General features: G+C 35.4%; 1 protein-coding gene across 3 annotated transcripts in view; it reads left to right on the forward strand.

Moving 5' to 3' along the window:
• Positions 1–23,375, forward strand: part of Men-b (NADP-dependent malic enzyme b, mitochondrial) — a 270,075-nt gene that overhangs the window by 122,698 nt on the left and 124,002 nt on the right. For all 3 annotated transcript variants that reach the window (XM_089103272.1, XM_089103274.1, XM_089103273.1), the window contains exons 5-6: positions 10,408–10,588; positions 12,983–13,294. In XM_089103272.1, the coding sequence (XP_088959398.1) occupies positions 10,408–10,588; positions 12,983–13,294 (493 nt within the window). The remainder of the gene's footprint in view (positions 1–10,407; positions 10,589–12,982; positions 13,295–23,375) is intronic.

Raw genomic sequence — 23,375 nt, forward strand, 5'->3', positions numbered from 1 at the left:
GCCCTTTTTAATAGTCCAAAGTGTTTGGTGGGAAACTAGCCCCCCCCCCCCCCAAAATTCCCCCAAACACAACCAAACAAAAATTTGAGATAGCCATTTTGTTAAGCGTAGTTGATTTACAGATAGAAAATATATTTTTGTGGAGGACGCTCCCCCACAACCCTTAGGGCAAGGGTTTTAAGTTATGTCCTGGGGGCATATAAGGTTTTTATAGAAGGCGTTGTCGTAGAAACTTCAAAAAAAGGTCATTCAATCGGAAATTCAAATAGTCGAAAGTGATTGGAGGGCAACTAGCCCCCCCCCCCACGCCCATCATTCCCCCAAACACATCCGATCAAAATTTTAGATAGCCATTTTGTTCAGCGTAGTTGATTTTCAGATAGAAAATATGTTTTTGAGGAGGACACTCCTCCACAACCCTCAAGGCAAGGGTTTTAACTTGTAACCTGGGGTATATAAGGTTTTTACAGAAGGCGGTGTCGTAGAAACTTCAAAAAGGCTCATTCAATTTGAAATTCAAAGGGCTAGTGCCCTTTTTAATAGTCGAAAGTGATTTGAGGGCAACTAGCCCCCTCTCACGCCCACCTGTTCCCCAAACACATCCAATCAAAATTTTGAGACAGCCATTTTATTAAACGTACTTTTAAGCTCTGGAAATTACGTCTTTAAGGATGACAACTTCCTCACAGCCCTCAGGGCAAGGGTTGTAAGTTATGCCCTGGGGGCATATAAGGTTTTGTGTAGACAACATTGTCATATAAACTTCAGAGATGGCTCATTTGATTGGAAATTAAAAGTTCTAGTTCACTTTTAAAGCTTCAAAAGATGTTGGAGGGTAGCCAGCTCCACCCCCCCCCCTAAACCCTATTTTTCCAGATGCATCCAATAAACATTTTTATACAGCTATTTTGTTAAAAATAATTAAAAGATTATAGATAATTTCTTAAACCACATTGGCCTGACATAAAATAAAGAAAGAAAAACGAGAAAACATGGGGTTTTTATAGGCCAAATGAAGATACTAAAAAAACGAAGCGAATATTTCGAGAGGACAAACGCCTCTCTTCTTCAGTGCGAAACGAAACGATGTATCAATAAAAGCCAAAAATTAAAAGAATTAAAAGAGTTATTCGCTAGTATCCGTCGATGGCAGATCATATTTTTTGGATTTTGTGCAAATCGCGGATATTGGCGAATAACTCGCTTTTATGGTTGTTAGGTCTTTGGTTTTAATTCTTTTAATTTTTGGCTTTTATTGATACATCGTTTCGTTTCGCGCTGAAGAAGAGAGGCGTTTGTCCTCTCGAAATATTCGCTTCGTTTTTTCAGTATCTTCATTTGGCCTATAAAAACCCCATTTTTGCTCGTTTTTCTTTCTTTATGTCAAAGATTATATTAAAAAAAATCCGGTGTTGACACAACCCACCTGGGCCCGGGGGCAGGCGTTGTAAATTATGCCCTGGTGGCATATATGGGTCTTATGGAAGAGATGCTCGTATTAACTTCAAAGAGGTACCATTTGATTGGAAATTGAAAGTTCTAGTTCACTTTTTAAGAGTCAAAAGAGATTGGAGGGAAACTAGGCCCCCCCCTCCACGCCCTTTTCTCCTCAAAACCATCCGATACATCCAAACTTTGAGATAGCTTTTTTTTAATAGATAAAAGACCATATAACGAAAACTCAGGGGTCAACACAGCCCCCCAGGGCCCGAGGGCAGGTGTTGTAAATTATGCCCTTGGGGAATATATTGTTCGTATGAAAGGTATGCTCGTATAAACTTCAGAGAGGGCTCATTTGATTGGATATTGAAATCCAGCCCTTTTTAAGAGTCAAAAGTGATCAGAGGGCAACTTTCCCCCTAAGCCCTTTTCCCCCAAATACGTTTGATAAAAAATTTGAGATAGCCATTTTGTTAAAAATAGTTCAAAGATCTTACAACAAAACTCCTTTACGTATCGTCATTTCGTTAAAAATCGCTCAAAGGTCAGATAAGAAAAACTCCTGTGTCGACACCCCCCCCCCCCTCAGGGCCGGGGCAGGAGTTGTGAGCATTGCTCTGGGGGTATCTATGGTTCTTATGGAAGGTATATTCGTATAAACTTCAGAGAGGGTTCATTTGAATGGAAATTGAAAGTTGTAGTTCATTTTCTCAGAGTGAAAAAGATCGGAGGGGAACTAGCCCCTCCCTCCCTCCACGTCTTTGGGTGTATCGGATGGATAAACCCATCCAATAAAAATTTCAGGTGACCATTTGGTTAAAAATAATTCAACCATCCGATATTGAAACTCCAGGGTCGACACAACCTCCCAGGGCCCAGGCACAGGCGTTGTAAGTTATACTCTGGTGATTTATATCGTTTTTATAGAAGGGATACTCGTATAAACTTCAGAGAGGGCTCATTTGATTGAAAATAGGAAGTTCTAGTTGACTTTTAAAGAGTCAAAAGAGACCAAAGCTTAATCTAGTCCCCCCCCCACGCCCTTTTTCTCCTAACCCATCCGATAAAAATTTTGAGATAGCAATTTTGTTAAAAATAGTTCAAGCATCAGATAATAAAAACTCCGAGGTGGACACAAACCCATATTTTACTTTGATTTTGGTACTTTGATATCAGTTTTGATACTTGATGAATATTGATTTTTTCTAAAGTTTGATTTTGAAATAAGGAATTTTTAAAAACATGAAATTTTTTGCAATCAAAAACGAACAAAAATTAATTAAAAAAAAAACTTTCCGAAAAAATAAGTTTTTCGAAGAAAAGTAAAGGCCATTTTAAACTTAAGCTCAGCAGATACAAATACCTTTTAAAATTCAAAATCAAAATGACCAGAAACTACTATTAAAGAATTAATGAAGCGCAAAACGAACAGAAATTAAAAAAAGAATCATAGCGAAAACATAATACAAGTAATGATATAAATGAATAAATAGATCTTAAAGCGAATAATGCTTAGATTGAATATGAAAATCAAGCTTAAGACGAAAAAAATATTTTCCTATTAAAGTACAAATGAAACTTAAAACGAGTAGAAATTAAATAAACAATCAATGCAAGCAAAAATACAATATATATTAATGTAAACTAATAAATAAATCTTAAAACGAGTGAAACTTAAATTGAATATGCAAATTAGGCTTGAAACAAACAAAAATCACCACAAACAAGAGTTTGGGTATGACCTCCTTCTCTCACTGTAAAAGTCTAAAACCTACTGCGTCATTGGCGCTTTACTGAAAACTATATTGAGTCTTGAACAGTCTTGGAAAGTATTAACAACATCAAATTGAATATTTGATGTATAATGATATTAATTGTTGAAAGATCCATCAGATCCAGAATTTATTTCGCTGTAATTGTATTTTGATTTCCAATGTTCAAAGAACTGAAAAGGAGAGTATTTGTAATATAATCCGTTTTCAGTTAAGCGCCAATAACGCAGTAGGCTTTTGGTTTTTATTTACAGTTAGGAAAGGAGGCAGTATCCAGTCACTTGTTTGTAGGAAAACTATATTCGTCTTTAACAACTTTAATAAGAGCTAATAAATTAAACTGAATATTTGATGTATAATAATATTAATTGCTGAAAGCTCATCAGTTCAAAATGCTACTATAATTTTAATGTTTATTTTCAGAGATAAGTACAAAAGAAAATATTTGTCACAAAATATTAACCTCCCCACAGTCCTCAGGGAAAGGGCTGTAAGTTATGCAATTTGTTCATTACTTTCTAAAAAGATGAAGGGCATTCACGTGAGCCTTTCAGAGAATGTTGAGGAGAGTTTTGAACTAAATCAAAACACATGACGTGGAGCCTATACCGATTGTCAAAAGGGTGTAACTTGGGAATGACTGGGTATATTAATTTTGGACTTTTAGGTAATGATAAGGGAGATGACGAAAAAGGCAATATTTTCATACTACCACAACTACTACGACTACCACCACTACTTCTACTACCACATTACCCCATTTCCAATATTGAGGGGAAATTTGAACTAAATCAAAAGACGCTGTGCGTATGTACATTGTCTAAAGAGCATATCTCAAGAATTTATTTGGGTATTAAGTTGGAACTTTCAGATAATTCTAAAAGGGAAAGATCATATGACCGACAGGCAATATGTGCACACTACTACTAATACTACTATCATTACTACATTTACAACTACTACTACTACTTCTTCTATTGCTACTACTTGTAAAGGCAACACGTAAATACTACTGCTGCTACTGTTACTGCCGCTATTGCTATTAATGCTACTGACAGTAATACCAACACTACTCTTGCCACTACTATTACAACTATTACAACTATGCCTAAGGATATCAAGTGGATATTTTCAAGGAATTTATTTTTCTGGGGGGGGGGATGTTAAATTAATAACAACACACCGTCTGTACGCAGGTTGTCAAAATTACGTAACATCAATATCTTAGGAACAGTTTGATGCGTGAAGTTGAAACTAACAGGGCTTGTTATTGGGGATGTTGAACTTACCAAAGAAAATATTTGCATCCTTTTTACTCGTACTACTACTACTGCTGCCACTAAAGCCAAGGCTACAGCCATTAGTTCTACTGCCACTACTACTACTGCAACTAAAACTAAGGATAAAGGCGGACACTTTTAGAAATATTGAAACTGTATGGAACTAAATCGTAACACAGTATACCCACACTGGATGTCAAGAGGACGTATCAGGAATGCTTCAAGAACTGCTGATGGTATTAAGTTTAAACTTACAGCCTGTGTTGAAGGCGATGTTGAAGAAAGCAAAGGTGCTATGTGAATGCTTCTACTGTAGGTACTACAGCTATTGCTACGACGCAAGCTAAGAATATTAAGGTGAAGCTTTCAAGGAATATTTATGCGAATGTTGACCTAATCAAAAAGTTCTGGTGCCCTTTTTATGAGTCAAAAGAGATTGGAGGACAAGCAGCCCTCCTCCCAAGCCCATTCATTTTCCAGACACATCCAGTTAAAATTTGAGTATCTATATCTCTAGGGATGTTGAGTATGTCAACCCATCACAACTATTTAATTGGCCCATTATGGTTTAAAACTAGATATTGTTATAAAACAAAATCAAAAGGCACTGTGTTTATGGTTGCCAATAAGACGCCTCAGAAATATATCACAAGTATAGCCTCAGAAGTGGTACTATTCAACTGGGGCCCAATTCCCGAAGGATTTAATATTGATCTTAATGGAGTATCGGTTGCTACTCCTTAAAGCAACTAAAAAGCTTCTCATTCGCCATTTCCAGCGCCAGACGTCCAGTGCCTACGGCGGCATAGTTTCCAATAAACTTCATTTTAATCGCCAGCTGCTAGCTAAATTATATAAATCATATGCGCCCAAATCTTTTATACCTTCCACCTTTTTGGAGTACCTTTTCGGCAACAGAATAAAAGCAACTCCAACGAACTTATTACCGGCATGCTAAATATATTCTCGGCCTCCCCCCCCCCCCCTAGGCAAGTAATTCTTGGGTCAATAGGAAATACGGTCTAATTGACCCCAATGCTGCCATCGGCAGATGCATTGCAGCTTACAATAGGGGAATAAATGGACACCCATGGTGTTCCATTTTAAAACAATAGGTCTTTCACGTTTACTGTTTTTGTGTTTGTTATATATACCATATGATTGTTTAGTTTATTATTATGCTTGTGTTCTTGTTCCACAAGTTTTATCCTTGTTTTATTCTTGCTTGTCTATGTGCTTGTTTCATAGGCTTGTGCTGTCATTTTCTGGTTTATTACTATGCTTGTGCGATTGTTCTATGAGCTTTAATTTCGTATTATTTGTCATTATCCCTCTTTTTCTTTTGCTTTTTCTTTTCTTCTTTTCTTCTTCTTTTTCTTTTTTTTATACTCCGTTCATCCTTGTATTTCAACGGGTTATAAGTAAATTCATTCATATCGAGAACGACCTGGGTATTGAGTTGAAACTTTCGGGGCTACTGCTGTTACTAGTTCTGCTCTGACAATTTAGATAAATCAAAAGAGTGTAAGTATATCCAAGTTGTCAAAAAGCATAGAAAGAATATTTTGGGAATGATATTATGTTTTATTTTTCAGTTCAACTTGAGGAGATATAAAATTAAAATAAACAACACTATTTGTATCAAGATTAAGCATTGGTGGAAAAGTTTCTCCAACGTACAAATAGCAAGCCAAACCATGGATTATTATAGAAAAAACCCTAAAGATATAAAAATGTTTTTTCCCCGAAAAAGACTATGGCAATAAAAACAAACAGAAATTAATTTTAAAAACTTTTCCACGAAACAAGCACTAAAAAAAAAATTACCACAAATCACCATCAATAGATAAATGAAACCCAAAACGAACAAAATTGCAGTAAATAACCAAGTCAAACTCAAAACGACCAAAAATTAACATGCATAAAGCTGCCAATCTCCATACCTTCTCAAGACCAGAATACAACTTGCACTTTACTGTTTGAATAGGTTATTTATTGTAATTTCTGTTCGTTTTGGGTTGTATTTATTTATCGATGGTAATTTGTGGTAGTTTTATGCTTGGAAGACTATTTGACTTTATATCTGCTCATTTTGGTTTAATGGAGCTCTTTATTTTTTTTGAAAAGCTTGTTTTATGGAAAAAGTTTTACAAATTAACCAAATGAAGGATTAATCCGAAGTAATCTAATATGAGGAAAACGCCAACAATTTTGGACGCAAAATAGAATAGAACATATTTGCATAGTGCCGAAATATGTCAGAGAATTAAACAGAGCTGTTCACTTGAAAACCTTCCAGTGCTCAATTAATTAATTGTCTAAACTAAAAGTTTCTGTTTACATAGGAAGTAAAATTGATTTCTAAAGTTTATAAACTCTATTTCTCCAATATCGCCAGAAGGACCATGTTCTGGAACTTGAAAGGATGGGTGGATTGTGTTCTTTAAAACTTTCTGTTTCTAGGACTTTTATCGATGTTTACTTAGAAGATTTCTCCAACAACTAAATTCAGTGAAAGATGTTTGTTTGTAAATCAAATTATTCTTAGAAAGGTTTGTTCTTCCAGCTGATGGCATTAAGTCGAATCCACACAAGTCCTTACCTAGACATCAATATCCAAGCATAGTCATTCTCGACCATTTATATCTTATCTCCTGTTTTATACGGAATCGCCATTGGTCCAAGTAACGCTGAACTGAATTAAATTTTATTTCACAAGCAAATCCAACAATAGAAATATAACCTACCATGGATTCTGTAAGCCTTCCCTTGTCCCATGAGCACCAGGTGCACCAGCTTGCACCAGGATCAGGCGTTTTATCGGTTCGTCTGGAATCTGAGATTCAGATTTATTGTGAGAATTAACCCATGACCACACTAAAACAAAACCTTGTAAGCTATATAAAAAAAGAATGGTAAAAAAGAAAACATTATACTGGTTAACGAAAAATGAATAACAAAATACAATGCAGATTCTTTGTTTGTCTCCCGGAACAAAAAAAAGAAACAAAACAATGATATAGTTACATTTAATGACTATAAATCGTACCTTTGTTATATTTTTAAATAGGCAAGTATCATCTAAATTCTTATTATCATTATCAAGTGCATTCCGTATTTGAAGACCTCTATAAACTATAGAAAAGTTTGAAAGAGTCAACTCCAGCTCAAGAATGCAAAGATTTAAACTGCCATGTCTATCATGAAGATCGGAATAAGATCTTGTAATAAAGAAGTTGGAAAAGGTGAGGTAAACTTTTGACATAAAAACACTGTTTGACGAAAAGATTCGTATAAAAATCCTGTAGCCCATAAGAAAGCAGTATTTTTTGATTTTCGTAATCGTTTCTGACTGATTCTCGTGTTTTTTGCTTCTCAGAAGAACAGTTATATTTTTTTTCACTTTTACCGGCGTTATTTGCTCTAGTTATCAATATCTGCTATTTTATAGTTTTTATAATGAGATCAGGGATTTCTAGATTGATCTTTAGACGTTGATTTCTAGCTAGAGTTTCAAGCATAGAATTTCACATTTCATTTCAGAATAGATGTAAGTAGTGAAAATTTTGGTGCGAAGGGGAGCTCCGTACTTGACGATGTGCTTTAAGATAGGGGGGCGTTTAAGCTCTTTTCTCCTGTCTAAAGTGCATTTTGAATGCCCTTCTTCAACCCAATCTTGGGGGTTCTAAGGGGGGGGCGGGAGTTCAGGCTCTTTTTCCTTCCCGAAGCGCGTTTAGAATGCCCTTCTTCAACCCAATCTTGGAAGCTCTAAGGGGGGGGGGTCAAACTCTTTCCCTGTCCAAACATTTTGAATCCCCTTCTTCAACCCAATCTTGGGGGTTCTAAGGGGGGAGGAGTTCAGGCTCTTTCCTTCCCGAAGCGCATTTAGAATGCCCTTCTTCAACCCAATCTTGGAAGCTCTAAGGAGGGGGGGGGGGGTCAAACTCTTTCCCTGTCCAAACATTTTGAATCCCAATCTTCAGCCCAATATTGGAGGTGATTATATTTGTGTGTATTAAATAAAAAAACAAGTTTTTTTAACTGAACGTAAGGAACGATGTTAAAACTTAAAATGAGCAGAAATTATTCCGCATATGAAAGGGGCTTTCCCCTCCTCAACGCCTCGCTCTTTACGCTAAAGTTTTACTTTCTCAAAATTCTATTTTTGTTATACAATAAAAAACTTTACTTTTGATAGGTAGGACTAAACTTGATGAAACTTATATATTTGAAATCAGCATTAAAATCTGATTCTTTTGATGTATCTATTGGTATCAAAATTCCGTTTCCTACAGTTTCGGTTACCGTTGAGCCGGGTCGCTCCTTACTTACAGTTCGTTACCACGAACTGTTTGATAGGTGCATTTAGAACATTCAGTCTTCGATTAAGAAATTAGGCTAATCCAAAAAATGTTGACTAATCTCCAATGTTGACTAGACTGCTTTGTGCGTGTTTCAGATACCAATTACCATTAGTGATACTTCATTATGTGCTATTATTTTTGTTCCATCAAAAATAAGAAAAATGTAAAAAATCCTGTAAAAAAATAAAAATGATGATTAATATATTTCTTCATTCGATGCAATGCAAACTGATCAGAAAATTGATTAATTCAATCTTGACCAGTGCTAACCTGCTTTTCGTGCTAGAAGAGCAGAGAGAACGTTGGCCGTCTTCACTAACTGCGTGCACATAAGGACTTGATTTTGTTGCTATCCCTAATTTTAGGGTTAAAGCAGTAGCAAATAATTAATATTTAATTAGTGATATATGGTTTCTGAAACGCACCCTTAATGACACACCGGTAGTCTTAACAGGAAAAAAAAATAATAAAATGCTGTATTTAATCTTGTCGGTTTTAATGCGCTGTGTTAGCACATTGTATTATTAACTAGAAGGAATTGATAGTGGAAAAATATGGCAGGTGTGGTTACGGTAAAAACGCAGTTTTGATTATTTAAATAGCCATTTCTGGTTAAACTAACAGAAAATTATCAGGTTAAATTTTGCCTAAGAAATTATCTGAAAAATATACAACCATAACGGAATTTAGATAATGGGTTCTTTTTACTTCTGAACTCCCTCTCTCTCAAGCCTTTCTAGCCATACGCATAGATAAGTACTTGTTATTTTTTTGTAAATTACTATCTGTTTCAGACAGACAGTGGGAACTATGTTAATGATACTGTTTGAATAGAGGTTATATCATCTTTTCTCGGCCTGGGGGTCCCAATCCTCCTCCTCCAGTGGATCTTGAATTGATAAAAATTTAAGCTCTTCTGTACTAAAGAACTTTTTTTTAAGTAAATAATAGATTCTAATCAAGCATACATACAAATGCAAAATAAAAACTTAGAAGAATAACGCAGCAACCACTAACTGATGAGGCAATTAGACTAATTATACTAACAGAGTATATTTTATTTTTTAAATGAAACAGATTATTATATACTTTAAAAAAGCGGTCTGGTAACTGATTTATTTTTCACGTTTCTCTTCTTTTTTTTGGAGGGGGGGGGGAGAAGGCCACGATCCCAAAAAGGAAGAGAAACAACGGACTGGGTAGTAGACAAGTGAGATTACTCTGTTCCACTCAGCATATAAATGATGGGTCACATTCAGGGGCGTCCTGAGGCTCATTTTATTGGGGGGGGGGCGATCTTCGTATATAATACCGAATAGCTACCTGATTTATGCCGAATTTTCTGCAGAAATCAAGAATTTTGCTAAATTTCGGCCGATTTTGCAAAATTTCAGCCGAAATTTTCGGCTTCGGCGAAAATTTTACCAGAAGTAAAAAAAGTTGGTGGGACGCCCCTGGTCACATTACCCTGAACATACCCTACACCATTTTATTTTATTGTTAATAATTGGTGGTAACTCATTCGATTTATTTACTTTTTTTCTCTTTCAGGCCAGAAGAGGATGTTCGAGCTATTGTTGTTACTGATGGGGAGAGGATTTTAGGTCTTGGTGACCTTGGAGCTTATGGTATGGGCATACCTGTTGGAAAGCTTGCTCTCTATACTGCACTTGCTGGTATCAAGCCTCATCAGTGCCTTCCGATTGTGCTTGATGTCGGAACCAACAACCAGGTATGTGAAATTAATAAGAAGCAATAACTTCTTTAGTATTAAAGTGTTTTGTTGGCATCCAGTTTAAAGTGGAAACATGGAAAAAGAGTTTCAATTACGGCTCTCAATTATGGCAACTTATTATGGCTAATATCAAGGTGAAACCTAACTGAAACTGCTTTAGTTTGAAAGAGCTTTCTTGTCAGCAAAAATGAAAAGCTGAATTGAGGTAATGGCTACCACTTAGGCATATACACATCAACGCTTGTTTAAGGCAATCGGAGAGGGGGAAAATTAGTCAAAATAAAAATACATCGACCATGTATGCTAATGGCATGCTGGAGATCACGGAAGGATCATAAAAATCCTTTTGAGAAGAATGGGAAGAAGATATATTCTTCTCATTTTGAGAAGAAGAATGCATTTTGGGATGGAGCAGCCTTGTTGGGCCTTTGCGCTCTTTTTAATGGCAAATAACTATTGGCCAATAGCTGGCCAATAGTTGGCCAGTATCCAACTATATATTCAAGACAAAACAGTGGAATTATCGTATGAAAGCTCACAGCTAATTAAAAAAAAACTAAACGATCGACAATTATCCTTCAGATTAAAGTAAAGAGCGGCATCAAAGCCTAAAAAAACAGAAATTATCCAGTGAATGAGAAAGTGTTTGTTTCTACTGTTTGTTGATAATATTTGAAAAACGTAAAACATTTTAATCATTTTCCCGCAAAACAATCCTTATCATTCTAACATAACCATTCTATATTTATAATTATCATTAGAAAAGCCATGTTGCAATGCCTATTTTGATAGTTGCCTTTAAAATGCAGACCTAAATAGATAATGTAAGAAGACTATGTTTTAGGAATCCTAGATAGCGCTGAGTGTCTGTAGTATGTATTTTGTATTTTTTTGTACTTCGAATGCTTACAATTGTGACTTTGACTTACAAAAAGAAAATTCGAAAATTAGATGAATCACTTACCAAAGATGACAGCTCCTTGTTCAAGGCTTTGAACGGTTTGTACTTTTAATTGCAACATTTTAATGGATATATTATGGCTTCATTTATGCATATAATAAATAAAAAAAATTGTCTCGTAATATTTGATCGGTAAGCACTTAAACGTATTTTTCACAAATTAGGCCAGGTTTACCATCTTCTAGGAATTAAAAATACCTCAGCAAAGTGTGACTAGTGAAGTCACTTTCTTCCTCAATTTAAAGCAGATGAGGTCTTTCATTTTTGCTATGACGTCATGAGCAAAAATTGTCATGAACATATCGTCATGATGATATGTTCAATATGAAAAAAGTTTATTGGCTAATCACAGTAGCATATATAGGTCGTAATAATAAATTTGTTGGAAAAGTTTTGCTAAAGCTGTAAAATTGTTGATATTTTTGCAAGTACGAATTCCGATTAAGAATTCTAAACATATCTATGAATATGTTGTAAAACCGTTAAGATGTGCTCCTGCCTTTAATTCGACTTCTCTCCGATAAATCCTCCCTTGAAATTAGTCATTAAAAGTCTTTGCGGCTTGAAGAAGTGAAGCTGTATTGTCTGCTAGTGGCTTTAATTCCGTCTATTCCCTGCAAAACAGAACTCAAAGTTTTTTCAGTATAATTTTTCCTATTGTCTTCTGGAATCTTGAACTTAATTATTTAAAATCTTCTCAGCTTTGAAAGAGTGAAGTTTTAAAGCCTACTCGCAAAATAGTTTTCATTAAAAGGAATATAAAAATATAACTTTATACGGTATTATCTTAAATCTAGGAAGCATCATTCCCATCAAAGAAATAGAAAGTTTGAAGTTCAAAACTGACAAACAATTTTTCTTATTGTATCTAACTAGCAGCACAGCCTCAATGAAAAAAAAAACCAACTTATAGTGTATACTCTCTTGTGAAGGCTGACAAAAAAATATTTTACCCCTTCCCTCCAACTCAAAATTTGAAGCTTCCTCGAAGTACTCCACCCCTAAAAACTTTTCCGAAGAGCAAGTACTCCCCCCAGCATTAAGACAAAACAGGGTAGACTTGCCAAACCACGGGTAAATCATCACAACTTTAAACAAACCACGTGTACTTGCCAAACCACGTTTGATGTGATGTGTGTTCATCACAACTTTAATGAAACCTACTGTTTGCACAATGAAAAATACTCGAGTGACTTCAGGCTCCACGGTCCAGTTATATAACAGTTTTCAGAGCTGAAGATTAGTGATTGGCTGAGACTTACGGACATTGGTAATTATATTGGTTGAATATTTTCTACAAATAATTATATCTAATTATATATGATATACAGGTTCTATTATACCTGATAAGGATTAAATTACGTCTATAAAGAACATAGTGTTCTTTTTAAGGAATCTAAGAATATAATAATATATTTTATTATTCGTAGGAATTATTAGACGATCCACTGTATATCGGTCTTCGCCAAAAGCGAGTGACTGGTCCAGCCTATGATGAATTCATCGATGAATTCATGCAGGCTGTTGTACATCGCTATGGACAGAATACTCTCATCCAGTTTGAAGACTTCGGCAATCATAATGCGTTTAGGTTCTTGGAACAGTATAGAAATCACTATTGTACGTTCAATGATGACATCCAAGGAACTGCTTCGGTTGCTGTTGCTGGTTTGTTGGCAGCATTGCGAGTGACCAAGACCAAGCTGTCGGAACACACTTTCCTATTCCAAGGCGCAGGAGAGGTGAGTTTTTATTATACTTTTGAAAACTAAAAGCGTTTTATTTTTAGGGGAAACTGAAAGGTGCTTCACCCAGAAAACATACCAGTCCTTGTTCTTATACCCCTAGCCAAGGCTGTATCCAAAGGGAGGAGAGGTTAGGGGGATTGTCCCCCCCCCCAAAGTGTTTCTCCGACTCGTTAAAACTTAATACAATTGCATATAAGCAAATTTTGATGCGTTTTTAAGTCTTGGGGTACCCCCCCCCCCCCCCCCCCGAACAAAATTCTAGACACTGCCCTGCCTGAGCTTCCGTCACTTATGCAATTTTTAAGAAAACATCAGAGTCAAAATAAGCTTGTGAAGAATAGGAAGATATATCTTCCAGCTGAGATTAGACAGCCCTGATAGTTCAAGTGATCAATTATGGCTTTGAAATGTTGGCCCTTTGAAAGGTTCAGGAATATGCTTTCGATGTTTTTCAGAAGAATTTTCTGAGGATACGCACTCGTTCGACACACCGTGCTTCAAACAGTTAGCTAGGAAATTATGGCTCAATCTCACTCTCTAGGGCTATAGTGAAAGAAAGGTTAAGACGCGTTGGCCATGCATTACAGATGAAGGATGATAGATGAAGGACAATAAGGTGAAGGATGATGGATCTGCTTTCCCATCTGGGACTGACCGAAAATCCGGTCGTCCCTGAATGCGGTGGGAAGAGTTGAAATAAATGATTTTACTAAAATTGGAAGGGGGGACGGGGTTAAGGGGGTTTTACGGAAGTGGGTTAAGAGTGAAGCTTTGGTCAGATTGGGATAGAGGAGTAGCATGTGCAGTTTTGTTGACCTCCGGTGACTTGGTGCTGCGGTGAATAATCATTAGTAGTTTTCATAGTATTAGTGGTAATAGCAGCACTTCTAATTAATAAAAAGGAGGAGCCAGTGATTCCATATTAATTTGTTTCTGGAGAGCTTATTTCCGTAAGAGAGAGGGAGAGGTGTCAGATTAAAGAAACACAAAACATGTATTCTATGAAAATATTGGAACTACGAGGAGACCTGAAACAATCTTGAAATTTCAAGAGGATCCAGATTCAGGGCCCGGTTTCCTGTTTTGGGGATTTATGATTGTATTATTCAGTGATTTTGTTATTTTTTGGTTGAAAATGTGCATATAAAAAGGAAGCTCCCTAAACTATCCATTTCAGATCCTGGGGTTCTTAGGTTTGATACCATCAATAAAGGGTGTTCAGTGATGGAATGGCTGATGATTCCATTGCAAAATGTTAGAAACCTTGATGCTACTAATTTAAAAAGTGGCTTCTTTTCCATGAAGTTAAATTGCGAAATTAAAATCAAAGACGGACAGAAATCCACCGAAATATGAGGTGCTGCCGCCCTCAACTTTTTTTTCCTAAATTTGAACATAATGAAAAATATGCAATTAAATGTGTACTCATTTGTTGGGATTAAATGCACTCATTTAGGTACCTGCATTAAAATACGGAATGTTCTTTAATCCTGGAAACGGCTAAATTTACTTTATTGTCGGGCTTCCCCTCCACCCCTGAAATTAGTGCAACTTCTGTGCTTTTGATGTGTCCTAAAAGTCAGTCCCTGTTTCCGTCCATAAACAAAGCACCATTAATTACCATTGCGTTACACATATTGCACTATAACGGCCTTTCAGTAGAGTTTAGAGTAAGACAGGTTGAGCCTTACTTTGGTTGAGCCTTATTTAAGGGTCGAGGCTTAGGGTTGAGCCTACGTAGCAGGGGAACCGAATAGAGCAGTAGGTCTTAATTCTAACAGAACAATCTATAATCAAGACTTTATGCGATTACTTTGTAAGATCTGAAACTTTATGGTGCACATTAGTTTCTTTTTAAGGCCCTGTTATCAAAAATGCAGTCAGACCTCCCCTTTAACAACAAAAATGCTGTCACATTGGTTTCTTTTGTATATATGTATATATGTGTGTATTCAATGCTTCAGCAACACATGTTTGGATTTTGTCCTATATAAAATTTAAGTTCAACACGGACTTTTTGTTTTCAGCATCTAAATTTGGCAGTTATCCCAGTTCGCCTTATCCAATAACAGTATCAATCAACCAGAGTTGCCACTGAGAATTTAACAGCATCTTAAAATTCACTTCCAAAGAATCCCAACCTTATACTGTTGAACTGTACAGACATCCACGGATCAAAATTTAATTTGTCGTTAGATAAAAGTGAAGCAAAGTTTTTCCCATTAAGCTCGTACTCACATGCGGTCCACAAATGTCTACCTGGCTGTCTCAAAAATTAATACCAAACCAAAGTAACTAATCGTTTATGTAGAACTTTTGATTTATATATTTAGCCATTAAATTAAGCCTAGTAAAACATAAGCAAGCCATGAAAGTAAGCCTAGAAAAACTTAAATTCCATTCTCCATTTTTTATTCCAGCTCTTTCATCACTTTAATCAGGAAAGGAGTTTCAGGTTTTTCAAATCTCCAAAATAATAGAAATTTCATGTGTATATTTATTTTCATTAATATTTATATTCAAATTATCAAGGGCAACAAACTGTGGAGGTGACAAATCAAAGAAGGGAGAGAACAGAGCACCCTGAATTTTCAAATTCGTCCCCTTTCAGGGAATTCAATTAGCATAACGGTTGTCCAAACGAAGTTTTTTTAGATACTTTGGCAAATAAAAACCTACACCCCTCCCACAAAAAAAACTCCAGATACCATCTTAATAATTATAAAAAAAAATTCTCCAAAACTTAATTTAAAAAAAAAATATCCTAGTCTAATAATAGCTAACATCATATTTTTAAATTTTATTTCTAGAAATATTATTGCTGTTTTTCTGGCGGAAGGTTTTTGAACACTATTTGGTAAATAAAACTCCATCCAACCCCCTTCCCCCTTAAAATCTCCTGGAAACTATCTTGATAATTATTAGTTTCCTCCCCAGGACTTAATTAAAAAAAGTATTTTATTCAGATAGAAGCTAATATCATATTTCTTAAGTTTCATTTCTTTGGAATCTCCGTATTTTATATTAGAGACAGAAATTAAGTCAAGCAAAATTAATTCCAATTCTCACTTTTCATTTCAACTCATTTAAAACTTTCTAAATCTATCTAAAGTAGAAACTCCCAAGTCACATCCAACATAATCTATGAATGTCGACTTGGAGGTGTCAAATCGAAGAAAAGAAGTAAAAATGCCCTCGGGGAATTCAAGCTCACCCTAACTGAATGATTTTAAGTAGTCTAATTGCTTCTCCGAAGGAAGGCGGTAACTTTCGTTTCAAAAGTTAGTAATTTTTATGCCATAAAAATGGAAAGATCCGTAATTTATTAGGACTGGGGAACTGATTTGGGAGCTCTGACTGTTTAGAAAGGGCTTTTGAAAACAGAATCATTCAAAAAACCATTACAGAATACCAGGTATGTCAAAATCAGTCAAGAATCACCAAAAAAGAATTAAGTAGAGAGAATTTATCGCTTTGAAATGCATTTTTAAAGTGTGCAAAAAATGTGACAAAAACTGTGGATATGTTTGTGTATAGCCCAAATAATTATGAGGCTTTAGAATTTCGCACCAATCGAAGGAAAAATAAATACTTATGAGTTTTGTGTCGATTCTTTGCAATAAAGTTGTTTTTTCGTTAGATATAATTGATTTGAACAAAATTTCTTCTGAGGTCTGCAAAACTTCCGGTTGTTTTAATTAAACAAAAATTATTTTTTCCTTGCCTACTAAACAGCATGAATAAAAATCAAAACATAAGTGGCTTAAATCTAAAAATAAACTTCTTAAGGGAAATTTAATGTTGGATTTTACAAAACATGAAGGATCTCTTGAAACCTGAAATAAAAACTTTGTATCTCTTCTAGAGTTCTAGGAAACAATTTTGAAAAGGTTACCCAAGAACTTTCAAATTTTTATTCTTTAGAAGTTCTCCTAATGAAATATTTGATTTTGATCGAATACACTAAAATGTCATAAGCATATTAATTTTATGCCTAGAAGAAGACTGAAGCAGTTACAGATGAGATTCGACATAAAGGAAGGACAGGGCGAGGGGGCTCCGTAATATTACCATTTACATGTGTCCTAGAAAGTGGGTCTCAAATCTTAATCAAATTTGTAGTGAAGTAAGATTCAGTATCTGAGTTGTACTTTCTAGGGATTCCTGTTCTATTTTACCTTTAATGAAAGGGGGGGGGGGGTCGGGGGGGTCGTAAACTACTTTTTATCAGAAATTATTTCAGAAGGGGGAAATCATGTAATCAGTAAAAATTGATCAGAAACAATAAGAGTTCTAGTTGTACCACTTAAGTGTCGTGACGCAATACGACCGATGTAGGGGAGGGGGGGCTCATAAAATCTTGTCGTTATGACATCTACCATAACAGGTTGTTGGATCTCAGTACAACTTGGCTGAAATCAGGAGTACGGGTCGTAGTTCTACCTTAGGAAGTTGTTACTTCGTCAGACTAATGTGGATGGAAAGGATCCCCAAATCTTGTCAGTAAAAAATCTACGAAACAGGTTGCTGGGTCTCAGTTAAACTTAGTGACTAATAAGAGCTCGTCTTTAGAAGTTTGTGTCCGTTCCAACAGGTACAGGGGGAGGGAGTTCCTAAATAACATAATTACATATGCCAGAATAGGTTGTTGATTCTAAAATAATTTGATAGAAAACAAGAACTAGTTCACCTGCAATACTTCAGAGTCCGTGTAAAATTTCAGTGTCCTGATCCAATCCTACCACTGTAGGGAATGAGGGAAGTGGCGCAAAAATTTTGTCATCTTGGCATCTGCAAGAAAAGGTCGTTGGATCTCAGCAAAAAGGGATGAGAGGTGGCTAGTGTCTGTGTTGGAATACTAATGGTGTACGGGGTGGGGGGTTATGACCAACCTGACGCCTGGAAGACAAAGAAGAGCTAAAACTTAAGCTATCATGAAATGGAACATTCCAGAATTGGCACGGAAGATATATCTGCCAGTGTTCCTCAGCAATTGTACTCTAGTTATCTTCATTGCTGCAACGCTTCATAATGGTTTGCTACTGAAAGTTTAGTTAGTTTTTTTTTGTTTATAGTTTCTTCTACTTAGAAAAGTTGGCCAAAGAAAAAACATTTTTGCCGAGTAAACTCACTCTACTCTTTGGCCAGACAAGCTCTATAGAGCGATGATACTTCTAAAAGAGAGAAAAAAGATTTGTGTCTTGCGAAAAGTTTTGACTTCTTTTTTAATTCAACACTAAACTTATCATATAAAATCGAATGAAACTGAACCTTTCTAATGAGTATTTCTCGTATTCTTTATGTAAATATCAATATATAATGTTTTCTTTTATGACTAATGAGGCTCAGTATAAAAGTACCTGAACATCAGCTTTAACTTTCACCAAATTTCTAAATCGCCAACTATTCGGTATATGACATAAAGTACGGTAATTTTCAACTCGTTATAAAACCCCGTAACCAAAACCCGTAAGGTGTCATAGTTGCCTGTAGAATAAGAGTCTGATAATTCGTTGTCATCCCAGTGTATTAAAGTTCATGCTCTTTTCAAAAGCTTTGGAAGCCATTTCCATGGGGGTACTCGACGAGTATCTGGGGATTTTCCGTTCCATCCCCCTTATTACCTGATTCAAGGTTCTTTTCGCTTTTCAGGTATATCGGAAAGGAGACAATCTACTAAAACTATGTAATGTATGTGATAATCAGACATGATTAATTTTCCTTCTTGATTTTTCTGAAAGGAAAGTGCATATTATCAGCGTTGCTTTAAGATTTAAATTATTTTCTTTCCGGTTTTCGGGTATATCGGAAAGGAAAATATCTACTAAAACTAAGTAATGAATTCCTTCGATAATTAGATATGATTAATTTTCCCTCTTTTTTTTCTGAAAGGAAAGCACATATTATCAGCGCTGCTTTAAGATTTAAACTATTTTTTGGTTTGATTGACATTTTATAAAGGTTATAATATATATTAACATCACTGGCCTTAAATTCGCTTTTGATTTTTTACTTTGATAATAGTTGATAAATTCTAAAGCATATATTACCATCGCTGGTCTAAAATTTGAATTATTTTTAATTTGATGAAAATTGATTCATTTCAGGCAAATATTGTCATTGCTAGCCTATAATGTGAATTGATTTTTTATTTTTGATTCAAATTTGAGTGATGATAAAGCATATATTACAATCGCTAGCCTAAAATTGGGATTATTTTTTAATTAATAAAAATTTGATTTATTTTAAGGTAAATATTATCATTGCTAGCCTAAAATTTTTAATTTCATTTAAATTTGAGTGATGCTAAAGCATATATTACCAGCGCGAGCGTAAAATTTGAGTTATTATTTAGTTTAACAAAAATTTATTTATTTTAAGCCAAACATTATCATTGCTAGCCAACAATGTGAATTGAATTTTTAATTCGATTGAAATTTGAGGTTTGAGTTTACTTTTAATTCACTAAAATTCGGTTGATTTTAAAATATATATATTGCCTTCGCTAGCGTAAAATTAGAATTATTTTTTTAATTTAATAAAATTTCGATTTATTTCAAGACAAATATTATCATTGCTAGTCCACAATGTGAACTGAGATTTTAATTCGATTGAAATTTGAGTGATGCTAAAGCATATATTACCATCGCTAGCCTAAAATTTGAATTATTTTTTAATTTGATAAAATTTTATTTTCAAGCAAATATTATCACCGCTAGCCCAAACTGTGAATTTATTTTTTAAATTAGAATGATTTTAAAGCATAAAATATCATAACTCGCCTAAGGTTTGAACTTACTTTTAGTTGATTAAGATTTGATTGATTTTAAAACATATATTGCCTTCGCTAACGTAAAATCTGAATTCAACATTCTCTGTTTATTTTTACTCGACATTTATTTGTAGCCGAGTAGATGTTGAAATTTTATTAGAAACAACGCTGGAAGCGTGTTCCTTTTTTCATACGGATCAGTGAATTTGCTATATGACTAGTTCAAAGCAAATTGTTTTCATGAAAAAGTTCTTTGTTCTTGAAGAAGTGCTCAGAACTTTGAAAAGTTTTTTTTTATCTATAACATGGTATTTTTTTTACTAGCGCTATTACTGTAAATATATGTTTTTTATTAAAATATTGCAATAATTCTATTTGTCTTGCTCGTATTTGTTTCTCGGATATGAGCTTATATTCTACTATACATTTTGTATGCTTTTTCGGTTTGTGTCTTCTAGCTAATATAGAATTTAGCTCTTTTAAGCAATGTAACTTCCAATTAATATTTTAGAAAATGAAATCCCTCTCTCCCCACCAAAGAAAATAATGTTTGCAGTCCTGCTTTCCTAGTGCAAATAATGTTCTGGTGCAAAATATGCTCTGGTGCAAAATATGTTCTGGTGCAAAATAATGTTTGCAGTCCTGCTTGAAAAGTTTATACCTTATTTGGTGTGTATTGGTTCAGGATATTTAAGAGCGTAATTTACAAATTACTTTGTTTGCCAAAATTAACGGCACTAAGAAAGCGGAATTTTTTCTGAGCTGAACGACTCGAGCACAGCATATGCAACTAGAACGCCGAATTATTCAAATATGTTCACTCAAGGCCTTTTTTTTATAGAGGATCTATCATTCCTATTTATTCCTAATCATTCCTGCTTCCTCATCACTAAGCGGTACCATGAGCCGTTTCAGAGAAGTGATGCTAGATAGGAGTAAAAAATAACCGCTTTTTTACAACTGTTGATGCATTTTGACCCGATTCCATCACCAAAAATATCCGAAGTATCAACATAACAAAATGAAAAAAACATTCACAATTTTTGAAGAGGGTTGAAAAAAAACCAACAGAGTACAGGGCCACGGGGACACAACTTTGAAGAAACTTTGGAGAAACTTTGCATAATGAAAACATAGTGAACGGATGGCTTTAAGATGATGTAACGATTTTACTGAATGGAGGTAGAGAAAAACATGGAAAATTGCAAAACCATTGCAAGCACGTGGAAGAATACGCCATGCAAGGCATGGATTTCACACTATTCTTGTTGGAAGATTGCAGATACTTAATGCAAGAAAATGACTAATATTCTGGCTTCCTAACATCCCAGACTTGACATTTCCTATAGATTGATGAAATGCAATACCGTCAATCTCCGACGTGTTGGAATTTAAAGATGAACCTAATTTTATCCCTTTTCTAGGTCACTGTTATGCTACTATTATCCAGAGACTAAAATGCACCATCAAAACTGAATGGCAAATGAATCAACTCAACCAGATGAGGCTTTCAAACTGTTGTCCATAGTATCTGTTTATTTTCTAGAAGCGGAAGAGACTGGGAGGCTGGTGTCAAATGGATAAACTCAAACAGACGTGGCTTACAAATTGTTGTCCATTGTATCTGTTTATTCTCTAGAAGCAGAAAAGACTGGGAGGCTGGTGTCAAATGAATCGACTCAAACAGAAGTGGCTTACAAATTGTTGTCCATAGTATCTGTTTATTCTCTAGAAGCAGAAAAGACTGGGCGCCTGGTGTCAAATGAATCGACTCAAACAGAAGAGCCTTACGAACTGTTGTCCAATGAACCTATTTATTCTCTAGAAGCAGAAAAGACTGGGAGGCTGGTGTCAAATGAATCGACTCAAACAGACGTGGCTTACAAATTGTTGTCCATAGTATCTGTTTATTCTAGACAAGTAGAAGAGACTGGGAGGCTGGTGTCAAATGGATCGACTAAAACAAACGAGGCTTACAAACTATTGTCCATAGTACCTGTTTATTCTCTAGAAGCAGAAAAGACTGGGAGACTGGTATCAAATGAATCAGCTGAAACAGACGAGGCTTACAAACTTTTGTTCATAGTATCTGTTTATTCTCTAGAAGTCGAATAGACTGGGAGGCTGGTGTCAAATAAATCAGCTGAAACGGATAAGGCTTACAATCTTATGTCCTTAATATCTGTTTATTCTCTAGAAGCAGAAAAGACTGGGAAGCTGGTGTCAAATGAATCGACTCAAACAGACATGGCTTATAAATTGTTGTCCATAGTATCTGTTTATTCTCTAGAAGTAGAAGAAACTGGGAGACTGGTGTCAAATGGATAAACCCAAACAGACGAGCCTTAAAAACTGTTGTCCATAGAACCTGTTTATTCTCCAGAAGCAGAAAAGACTGGGAGACTGGTATCAAATGAATCAGCTGAAACAGACAAGGCTTACAAACTTTTGTTCATAGTATCTGTTTATTCTCTAGAAGTCGAATAGACTGGGAGGCTGGTGTCAAATAAATCAGCTGAAACATATAAGGCTTACAATCTTATGTCCTTAGTATCTGTTTATTCTCTAGAAGCAGAAAAGACTGGGAAGCTGGTGTCAAATGGATCGACTCAATGAGACAAGGCTTACAAACTCTTTTCCATAGTACCTGCTTATTCTCTAGAAGCAGAAAAGAATGGGAGGCTGGTGTAAAATGATTCAACTCAAACAGACAAGGCTCACAAATTGTTGTCCATAGTATCTGTTCATTCTCTAGAAGCAGAAAAAACTTGGAGGCTGGTGTCAAATGGATCAACTCAAACAGACAAGGCTTACAAAATTTTGTCCATAGTACCTGTTTATTCCCTAGAAGCAGAAAAGACTGGGAGGCTGGTGTCAAATGAATCGACTCAAACAGATGTGGCTTACAAATTGTTGCCCATAGTATCTGTTTATGCTCTAGAAGTAGAAGAGACTGGGAGGCTGGTGTCAAATGGATCGACTCAAACAAACGAGGCTTACAAACTGTTGTCCATAGTACCTGTTTATTTTCTAGAAGTAGAAAAAACTTGGAGGCTGGTGTCAAATGGATCAACTCAAACAGACAAGGCTTACAAAATTTTGTCCATAGTACCTGTTTATTCCCTAGAAGCAGAAAAGACTGGGAGGCTGGTGTCAAATGAATCGACTCAAACAGATGTGGCTTACAAATTGTTGCCCATAGTATCTGTTTATTCTCTAGAAGTAGAAGAGACTGGGAGGCTGGCTTCAAATGGATCGAATCAAACAGACGAGGCTTACAAACTGTAGTCCATAGTACCTGTT

Source organism: Artemia sp. Qi Xiang Cuo, chromosome 2 (assembly GCF_049724085.1).
Source record: "Artemia sp. Qi Xiang Cuo chromosome 2, ASM4972408v1, whole genome shotgun sequence".
In the NCBI taxonomy this organism is placed as follows: Eukaryota; Metazoa; Arthropoda; class Branchiopoda; order Anostraca; family Artemiidae; genus Artemia; species Artemia sp. Qi Xiang Cuo.